Source organism: Ornithodoros turicata, chromosome 4 (assembly GCF_037126465.1).
Source record: "Ornithodoros turicata isolate Travis chromosome 4, ASM3712646v1, whole genome shotgun sequence".
NCBI lineage: Eukaryota > Metazoa > Arthropoda > Arachnida > Ixodida > Argasidae > Ornithodoros > Ornithodoros turicata.
In genome coordinates, this window is record NC_088204.1 from 23,564,647 (window position 1) to 23,575,384 (window position 10,738).

Below are 10,738 nucleotides of genomic sequence, written 5' to 3' on the forward strand. Positions count from 1 at the left end.
CCGACAGACTTGGACTGCCTTTTTCAAGAAAGTTTGAAATGTAAGTATGTGTATATTGGTTTCACATATCCACCACATATTGAGCGTGTGTATGATTGTACTTTATATGCTACAGCGTATCAGCGTACATTATTATTCAACACGTAGTGTGGCAAACTCGACATCAGTCACACAAAGCCAACAATTGCCTTTTCTTCAATTGCTTATTTTTATCATATCATGTTTTTGTCTATATCTCAATTTACCAACCAACAAAGTATATTATTTTAGCATAATCGTCTGATATTTAACAAGTCACAGTTTTACCATGGTTTTGGCGCACTATAGCCCGAGTTGCTTATGTGTCATTAAATTGAATCATCTTCAACTGCCATTATTCAATTGAAGTGCCAGGTGGATATAATGATATGGCGAGATATATTTTTTTGCTGTCATCCTGGAATTGCTCATTTCAGAAGAATAGTCACCGTGAAGTTTGTTTTCGTTTTCAGAAACATTAAGAGGACTAAAACCAAACACTTTTCTTTCAGAGCATCCCTTATGCACCTGCATTTCAATTCCAATCTGTATTACAAGAATGACAGACCACTCAACAGAGATGAACATCTCAAACTGAAAGAGCTGGAATGAAGATACGTTAATCTGTGTCAAAGGTTCTTAGTATGTGTGCGAGTCGAGGACATAGGTATCAAGCTTATTCCTATCTTCAGAAGAGGTGACAACTATGCTCCTTCTATCTATTAACCAGCTCCACTTTTTAGGGTTCCCTGTAAACTAATGGAGCACATCATGTACTACCACGTTGTCAACCAAGTTGAGTCTGTCGATTTCTTTTTTTAAATTCCAGCATGGCTTTAGAAAAGGGTATTCAGGCAAAACTAACGTAGTGGAATTCGTTCACAGCATTTCAAACTGTCTTGATTTCTGGGTCCACGTAGATGTAGTATTCTTTTTCTTTTGTAAGGGCTCTTGACACTGTGCTCTATGCTCGCGTGTTGGCCAAAGTAGCCTAATTAAAATTTGATCCTGCTACCTGGATATGCAGTTTCTCAACTAACCGTAACTGTGGCGACAACTCGTGAGGAGCACCTATCGTATCGCCACCATGCAGCATTTGTTATGTTACAATCGCTTCAAATTTTAATCTAGTCAAAAGCAAGGCCTTTTGGTGATCTGTCTTGTATGATTACGTGCCCCTCCGTTATGTAACACCACACTGGGTTCTTCAACCTATGAGAGATAAATAAATATATTGCCAAGTAAATTGTCTTACAAGGCTCGTTATTCCATTTCACCACACTACCACAAGCAGTTCTTAGAGTAGTGGCCCAGGGTGTGAAGCTCGCCACTAATCATCATTCAAACAAAGTTCATAATGTAAAATCCTTTACTCAGAACACCGGCTTAACACAACAATTAAGAATAAAGAGAGTAAATGTTTCATTGCCTATCCAGGTGGCATCATCCCTCCAACAGAGAACAATCAAAAACAACATCAAAGGAGTCAAATCGGTGGTCCGCATTCCTTTCATCCAACGTATTTCATACGCTATTTGGAGGGCACTGTGCCCATCAGGCATTTTGACTGTGCATATCAAGTTGAGTGCATAGAATGTGATGCAACCAACATTGGCGAGGTAGACAAAAGACGTGGGACAAGACTAAAAGAGCCAGTTGCCAGGGCTACTAATGCTTAGCTTAACTAAACAGGACCGAATCAGTCTACCACTGCTGTCCTAAGGGACATATATTTTGGTGGTGCAGTAACCTTTGCTCATGACTAGCGATGGGGCCCTAGAAAGTTCTTAGAATCCTGCTTTATCAGGTGTGATGCTTCAGCCTGTAATACATACCGTGGCCCCCTATCGGATGTGTAAGATTCCCTCTTAGATAGGCTGATGTGTGGCCTCTGTTGTACTGATGATGCCACCCGGATAGGCGACAAAACGTTTACGCTCTGTTTTTATTCGTTGTGTTGAGCGGTGTTTGCAGTAAAGGACGCTACATTATCAGGTTGTCACCCGGCTTTTGGAATATATTTTCAAATAAAGTTGTTGTTTTACAAAGCTCAATACATTGCAGAAATCATTCTTGTTGCCTATTGTTTTGGGGGTGCCATTCTTGCAGTCACATGAAGCACTGAAGGGCCAATTTAAAAAGTAAAGGCAGTCTGATTTATGTTCTTGCCGACATGGCACAGCGTATGTACGGGGTAGCTCCATTTCAGAAGCCTGAGAACACTCAAAGCAATTAGTGTGCTAGCATCAGATATGGTGTACAGCATTACATATTTGCTTTTGCTAGGGCAACTAAGAAGGGTGGATAGAAAGGCAGTTACAACCTGTTTCCACAAAAGACACTCAGATTCATTAGCAATTTCCTCCAAGAGAGCCAAGGCTTTTTCTAGATTACTAGAACATGGGTACCTGGTTATAAATAACAAGAATTCATCTACCAGAAGTCAGTGTTTCAGACACCCTGCTTTCCATCAACACTATTAAAAGCTGTGTCCACCAAACCTGCACAAAATTCCTGGAGAGTCTTTACTGGACACAGTTGCTGTCCCTTTCACCAGGTGCTCTCTATGAACCCGGTTCACAGTTCTGGATGCACTGTCTGAGCTACCTTCAGCATGCTTTCCCAACACGAATGGTAACTGCTATGAGGAGTGTTGTACTTACTGAAAGCAACATGAAATGCTGTACCTTGACAGGTAATGTTGATATCCTTCTTAAGACCATAGAGAGATGTTCCTTGCTCCCTTTCTTCCAAATCTTACTATCAGACGTAAGCCCACTTGCCACCAAGCCAATGAGTTGTGCCTCACAGTCAGTGCAATCAATGGAATCTATCACTGAGGCTCAGAAAAGCTGTTTTCCATCGGGATCTGATCGAGCACTGAGCCGTGAGTAGCCCCGTGAAAGTACCAGGGTTTCTTCGAATTTTAGATGTGCCAGCGTTTGTTTTCCTCCTCTCCTTCTTTTTATGTAGTAGCTGATTACTTTAGCCTTGTACTGCTTTGGAGATTGAAGATGTGGAGATGATGTAAGAGGTGGAACTAGGCTTTATGCAAAATGAGGCAAAGTGTGACTATGTACAAATCTTCTGAGAATGTTTATGTATCATTCACACAAAGAGAGGATACATGTTACATCTTTTTCCTGTTTTGATATTTATTTATTTATGAATATATCTCAAAGACCATTGCACGCATTACATGAGGGGGGACATCAACATGGGTCACTTAACAAATACGGAAGTTACAAGGAACATACATTTTTGGAAGACAAGACTCCATTTTTCGTTCGTTCATCAGTCTTGCTGAAGAAATTGTTCACCGTAGCAATGGTACACAATGTCCCGAAAGGAGTGCTCATCTATCGTTCCGCAAGACTCATTAAAAAGGACTAGTGTTGTGTTTCAACACAACATGTTGAACTCATGAACCATGCATCATCCTGAGAGCTATAGATCATCCTAAATACAGATTCTGAATTATTTTAAATGTGATAGACGAGCTGTGCGAAGAGCTACCCCCAGTTAGGATCTTGGGTACTTGAAGCCTGTGGCATTTTCTGTGGGAAAGGCTTGCCAGACCCTCTTCACTGCACAGGCTGGGATGACCATGATCTTGTTTTTCCCAAGCTTGTGCCATACTCACCTTGCAAACTGGCGATACGCAGTGTATCTGCATCATCTACACAGATGTACATAAAATATAGTTTAGGCAAATAGGTAACCGGATACAGTACAGTGTGTGTGCAATGTCATTTCTACATGTACCTGAGAGCAACTGCAGTTTACATGCCCACACCTTGTACATTACTACACATGCTGTGTTCTTTTAGAACCCAACATTGTTTTACTTTTCATTGAATCGACAATCAAGAACACTCAATATCGCTAAAACCTTATGCACCGGCCAATACATAAAAACGTGACTCAGGACACAGCACACTGACAATTACAAAATTGCCTATATTGGTTTTCTCCAGTTCAGAGTCGTGTACTGTATAGCCTTTTTATGTGCTGCGCCCTGTACTGGAGTTTTTAACGACTTTATTGCAGGACCAAACCAGTTTTGGGCGCCCAAATTTTAACATCGTTCGACAAGGACACATGTGACTTACTTGTGAATATAGTCGCTCATAGGTTAGCGCTGCCCACGGAGTTCAATATGCGACCTTCAGGACAGTCATATTGAAGAATAGAAGTTGGAAATCTTTGTGGGTTGTAATGCACTCATACTGCAGTCATTCGGCAGTGTTTTCGAGCTCCTTGCAGCACAAGCATTCGATCTCCTTCGGCATTATGACACACCATCCACACCGGCACCATGAACAGCAAGTGCGCATTAGATATCAGAACACGAAATTTCTGAGAACGTTTACATGTTCGATCACAGTGTGCGTTAAAAAGCTCATCGCTTACCTGAAGACAGGCGACTCATGCTGTTTGCTTCATCTGTGACTGATGTTCGTAGAGCTCTAACTTCGTCTCGCATTCGCGGCATCGGCGACGTTTCAAAAGCCTACCGAGCTGTTCAGCACGCAGAATTTTCTTCTCGATCGCAGAAAGGTCAGAAACAAGTTCCGGGCTCGAAGTCTCCGCATTTCTTCCTTCGACGTCCATATTGAAGATCGCTCTCCCTCCGGACGGATGCCGGCGCTCTCACAAACTCACTAACAACAGAACTTCCGGTCCGGGCGCCCAATGAAACGTGGCCCTCGTGATTTCGTCACGCACACGGAAATTGGCAGATGTCCACTGCAAAGAGGCTAGATTTCGGCCCCGATTGCGCGAGTTGAGGGGGAAAAGCGAAGCCGGTTTTCAGCTCCCCGTTTGGCAAACTTTGCCTCCGCGCACAGCCAAAATATTTCGCGTGTGGCTTGGAGGCATATTATACCTTCGTAATAGATGCAAACGAAAGATTTGTCGAACTTCTGGTCAGAGTCCCTTTAACAACCTCGAGGATTACGTTGGTGTTGACTAATAAACAGGGTGTGTGTAGATAAATCTAACCGGCATTTGCATATGCAACTCCTTGCCCCCTTACCTGAGGAACTTCCGGTGGCGCACTATGGCGTGTTTATGCGTGTAAAAGCAGAAGAAAAAGAAATCCTTGGAAGCCATACTCAGCGTAAAAAAATAATAATAAAATAAACAGAGCGCGAAAACGTCGGCATCCATGCATAGAATAGGGCAACATGGCGGCCTCAGGTGAGTTCTATGCATGTACTGCCACGAGAGCGAAGACTCTTCGGCTTGGTTTCCATACCTACCAAGTCTCTGAGTACATTAAAGGCCCCGTCCAGTGTTACAAGTGCGAAAGTTTTGGTCACCTAGCGTGCTCTTGTCGAGGGTCAACACGGTGCATGATATGTGCTGGAACTCATAAGTTTTAAGAACGCACTGCTCGGAGGCAGCCTAAATGTGCCAACTGTGGCGGTCCTAACGCCGCTTCTCGTTCCATGTGCCCAAAGAAGCGGGTGGCAACAGTGGGGCACCAGACGGAAGTCTTGAACCCAACAAGCCCATCGCCTCCGAACAGCAGTTCGCGACGTGGCCAACAACGACGTGTTGGCGCCTCGCGTCCCAATCCACACCCGCAAAAATTTGGCAAGCTGCGCGTAGCCTACGTGATGGCCTTCGACGCACCAATCCACTGGGGTCACTTACTCTGATCCCCAACAAGTCTGAGGTAGACGTAGCTCTGTTCTTCTGCGAAACTGTGGCGGCGGCTGCGGAAGCTGCGGGAACTGCAACGTTTCACACCTACATGGTTGAACTTCGCGAGGGTCTTGAGCGTAACGCTCCCGTCGAACGCACAGATGGAAGCGGATTTTTCTCTGCCAGAGCTTAAAGCTGCCCTTCGTTTGTCCCGACCCAAATCGTCCCCCGGTGCAGGCGGGATCACCTATTCAGCTCTTCGAAATCTTGCCGCTGAGGGCCTTCGAACCTTGCTGTTTTTATGCAAGAGGTCATGGAGATCTGACCAGGTACCCGTAAGCTGGAAGGAAGCCATGGTGGTCCCATTGCTGAAGCCTGGCAAGCAGCCGTCGCACCTGTCCTCTTTCCGTCCAGTTAGCCTTACCAGTTGTGTTGGTAAGGTGATGGAGCGGATGGTCTTACACGGGCTGGGATGGTGGTTGAAATGGAACCACGTTATCCTTGATGATATGGCGGGCTTCCGTTGGCACCGTAGCTCAGTTGACTCCCTTATGGACCTTGTGGCTGCTGTTGAAGTCGCCAAGAGCTGCAAGAGGATTGTCGAGGCTGTTTTCCTTGATGTCAAACGTGCCTATGATACGGTCAGTCATACTTATGTACTGCACACCCTCCTGTGGGATAGAGTGTCTCGCAGGCTTTTTCTTGCTCTCTGGCTGACTTCATGTCCAACAGAGCCATTTTCGTCCGCACTCGGGACGGTGACACGCAAAAAACAGTTTTGACCCAAGGCGTTCCTCAAGAAAGTGTATTAAGTCCCATCCTCTGCAATTTGGTTATGACTGATATAAAGCGTTGCGTTCATCGCAAAGTTCAGCTCAATGTATATGCAGGCGATGTGTGCGTTTGGACCACCGGTAAATGAAGGCCCGGCGATTCAACGCCGCCTTCAAAACTCGTTGGATGCTGTTCAGCATTAGTTCACCAAGGCTGGCATGGACATCTCTGCTGAGAAGACAGTTGTGCTCCTGTTCACGCGGAAACGCATGAGCGCCTTCCCTCTTTCGCTCGGCAATAATGTACTCAGCCAAGTGAAGTGTCACACATTCCTGGGTGTTATCTTGGATGCCGATCTCTCGTGGAGCGCCTATATCAGGTACCTGGAAGCGAAAGTTCAACGTTGGACCAATGTCTTTTCTCACTTCGCTGGCGCTGCATAGGGGATTGATCAGGAAGCACTCCTACAGGTTCATGCAGTGTTCGGGGAACCATTCTCTACAGCCGCCCGGTCTTACACGGCATCTCAAGAACTTCTGAACAGAGGCTTCAGCGTATGTTGGCCAGAAGCTTGAGGATCTGCCTCGGTGTACCCTGCGCCGGTGAAACGTGCATGGTGTTGGCTGGGGCCTGCGAGCTGCCAGTAGAGGTCTTACGTCTCAGAGAAACTGTGCGCCATTATCTACGCCTCGTCGCGGAACACCGTCGTCGCCTCTTGGTTTCGAAGGTCAAAAGGCGGAGGCAGAGCAACATTTCTCGCTGCATCGCTGCTGTAAAGCCCTTGCTAGCGGCTTTTGTTGGAAGATCAGTCGTCCCCAGGTCCCCTCCGTGGGTCTATTCGATACCTTAGATTTCTACTACCATTCCTGTGCTCAAGAGCAAGAGGGATCACGTTGCAGCACCCGTGTTGAAACAACTTGCGATAGACATGACGCAGTGCCGTTACCCTTCGCACACTGCAGTATACACAGATGGGTGACCAGCTTACACTGCTCCACTGCTGCCTTTACAATTCCGACTATGTCGCCGTGCCATGCATACCGTCTCTCACACCGCACCTCATCCACGTCTGCAGAGTTGTGTGCCATTTTGTAATTCCTGAAGCACATTCCATCCGCCGCTATCAGAAGCTGGGTGATATACTGCTGTGATGGATGCTCATCGGTAGTGGCCCTAGCGGTACCGGCACACAACTTACCTGAGACCGCCATGTTGCCCTATTCTAATGCATGGAAGCCGACGTTTTCGCGCTCTGTTTATTTTATTTTATTAGTATTATTTTTTACGCGGAGCATGGCTCCCACCCTTTTCTTTCCTTTTTTTTTTCTTTTTGCAGATTTCGCACCTAAAAATATGCCATCGTGCTCCACCGGGAGTTCCTCAGGTAAGTGGACAACGAGTTATGTGTGCAAATGCCGATTAGGTTTATTTGCACACACCCTGCACGTCCCTAAAGGTCAAAATAGCCGCATCCGCTTCCGCATTGTTTCGATTACTATGCGGTGATCTCGTAAGCTTTCTCGCCCCGTTGTTTCCTTATTGTGAGTGCCGAAGCAAAACGAGCAATTAACGACTCGTTAAAGTAAAAGGCAACAGAAACAAGAAAAGAACGACGAGAAAAGGCGCGCTCCTTGTTATTGGGCGGAATGAGAAGACGTCAACGACTGGCAACTGTTAAAGGGAGCACTCGTACTTTTCATTCTACTCAGGTCTTGCAATTCTAGCTTCTAAAATCATCCTGAGATATTTTTCTTACGGGCTCTTCCATGCTTCTTCAATGCTGTAGGTGGTCTCATACTCGGAACGGACCAAAAAGGGTTAGTCTAGCAATCATTACACATTTCGATCGAATGATCAAAATACAAGAATGTGTATATCCCGCCCCAAACCTCTCACACTGATAGTCATTGTTCTGAAGTTTTATTGGAACTTTTTGCAAGCATTATGGTCATGTATAGAAAAAATTAAGAATCGAGCAATATCTCACCCCATGCATTTTTTGTGGTTCACGAAACACCGCCATTTTCCCTTTCTTGTGCCGGCTTCATTTTCGTATCACCGCACACAAGGGACGCCAACATACAGACCAAGAGGATTAGTGCATAACGTCAGCATGTCTTATTGCTGCAGGCAGTGCAACCTCTGTGTGTTGATGTGAATGTGAGCCCGACAGGAGAAGAAAAATTGTGTTCTTTGCGTGATATAGGCCATTGAAAGTCAATGAGGTGAGATACTGGATGTGTTCTTTTTATTTTTATTTTTACATGACCTCGCAAAAGTTCAAATAAAGCTTCAGCCAAATGTTTGTCAATCTGCAAAGTTTGGGCTGGTCGTCTTCTATTTTTACGATCCGGTGGTGGTGCTTGCTGTTGTCGGCCACGCTTAGCCGGACAACCTCACAACTATCGCAAGGAAGACCGTGCGTCCTGGGTCGACTTCTAAGGGGACTGTGCCGAGATATGTCTTACAACGCGCGTGTCTTACGATACGATCTAACCTTGCAAAGGCTTGCTAGTCTAACCCTGAAGGACTGTGCCTGCAGGACCTTATTCTCCTTTCGGGGCACAGAAGACGACCCGCATGAAATAAGGGCTTTTCTTCGGCGCCTATTGTAATTCTTTGAACCTCCCGGGAGGCGGTAAAAAAATGAATATAAAACCAAATGAACTTTTTCCACACTCCCGTCGTATTTTAGCGACTATCCAGCGCAACACGATCGGCGCGCGACAAAGCATAGCCAGTTAAAGTACCTGGATTGGATAAAAACCCAACGCAGGGACTTCATAGCCAGTGTCATATTGGCGCCACCTATTGAATAAGTTGGGAACCCTGTTCGGCGCCGCCAGGGCCACAGAGCATGCGCAGAAGCGTTGTGAGAAGAGTTCATGGTAAGCTGGAATTGACTTGTAGCGCCGCGAGATAGAAGGGGGGGATACGTTTAACGCCGATAGAAAAAGAGGAAAAGAAAAGCTCATCCTGATAAAATGAGGCTGATGAGATAGCAGTATAACTGCTCTTTGTCACCTCTCATCGCTCCATCTCGTAATATGTCCAACAACAACAACTTTATTTTGGCTTTGGAGAGTGAGGAGGTTCATCGCCACAGGCGATACTCTACCCCATTGCTGGTGGGAATGTGGGGAATAAAATAACGAGCCCCTTCACAATAACGATCGAAGTCCGATGGTGTCCAGAAATGTCAGAAGAGCTTTGAGCGCAGAGCGTTGCTGGGCTGGATTAGGCCAGGGACCTAGCAATTTCGATAGGGAGAAGGGGCGAGAGTCCAGCTGACGAAGAGACTCGGAGAGTGTGGTTCGGTGAGGTTGGTATTGGGAGCAATGAAGAAGAATATGCTCCAGATCCTCAAGAACACCACAGTGGCTGCAGGTGGGAGAGTCAACTTGTCTCAAGCGGTAACGCCACTTAGCTGTAAAGTATTTGTCTGGATTTCCGAATCGGATATGGAATTCGCTGTTTGAATTTCGGGACAAATCGATGCTTCGTCCGAAACGAGTACTATATTTAAATGGTTCCGAAGACCCACATACCAGCTGGAACAGGGCCCAAGAGTCGGCACAACACAAAGCGAGCGCCACGGCGTATTCTGATCAGTACGAATATATCGTGTGCACTACATGCCGTACAGACGTTTTTATACGTACACGTGCCCCATGTATATCCGATTCTCTTGCGCTGCTTCCTATTTATTCGGTCATAATATAGTAATTATTCGCGCATACGTACGAAAATATTATCGCCGGCAGCGAGAAACCCTAACAGTTAAGCCTAACCACCCAAAATAACATACAATGCTCGGAGAATGCCTCCGATAATTAAATACTTACCGTTAGAATAATGTGAATGCCCCGATCGGATCGGGCCATGGCCACTACTTCCATTTGCAGATAAGTGAAGTCGGATGTGTTCGATACAGGGTACGACATTATTCTCTAGTTATGCAACGTATCTTGCTCTTGATTTGCGCCTTCAACTGATGCGCCACGCAGGCAGAGAGCTATATAACTGCTGTCTGCATGGTATTCCAGAACTTTCAGTTGCGAGAAGAATGGCAGAAACTGAGGGTATACGTCACCTTTTTTTTTTTTTTCTATTCTGTGACGGTTAAACTGCGCAGTTTCTCGTACGCTGCATGGTTGGAATCATAAACATGCAAAGGCGCATTCAACCTAGGAAATATTTGCGGGGCTGCCATTATCAAATCTATGCGTGCCGTTGAACACAATGGAACGCTCGAAGTTCTACCCCTCCATAGAACGGAGAGATGAGTCATCGC

At 45.8% G+C, this 10,738-nt stretch overlaps 1 protein-coding gene across 1 annotated transcript in view; it reads right to left on the reverse strand.

The window, feature by feature from the left end:
- The window catches only part of LOC135392811 (uncharacterized), a 73,521-nt gene extending 63,045 nt beyond the window's left edge, over positions 1-10,476 (reverse strand). The window contains exon 1 of the mRNA XM_064623519.1: positions 10,290-10,476. Coding sequence (XP_064479589.1) covers positions 10,290-10,388 — 99 coding nt within the window. The 5' untranslated portion in view covers positions 10,389-10,476. The remainder of the gene's footprint in view (positions 1-10,289) is intronic.
- Between the last annotated feature and the right edge of the window lie 262 nt (positions 10,477-10,738).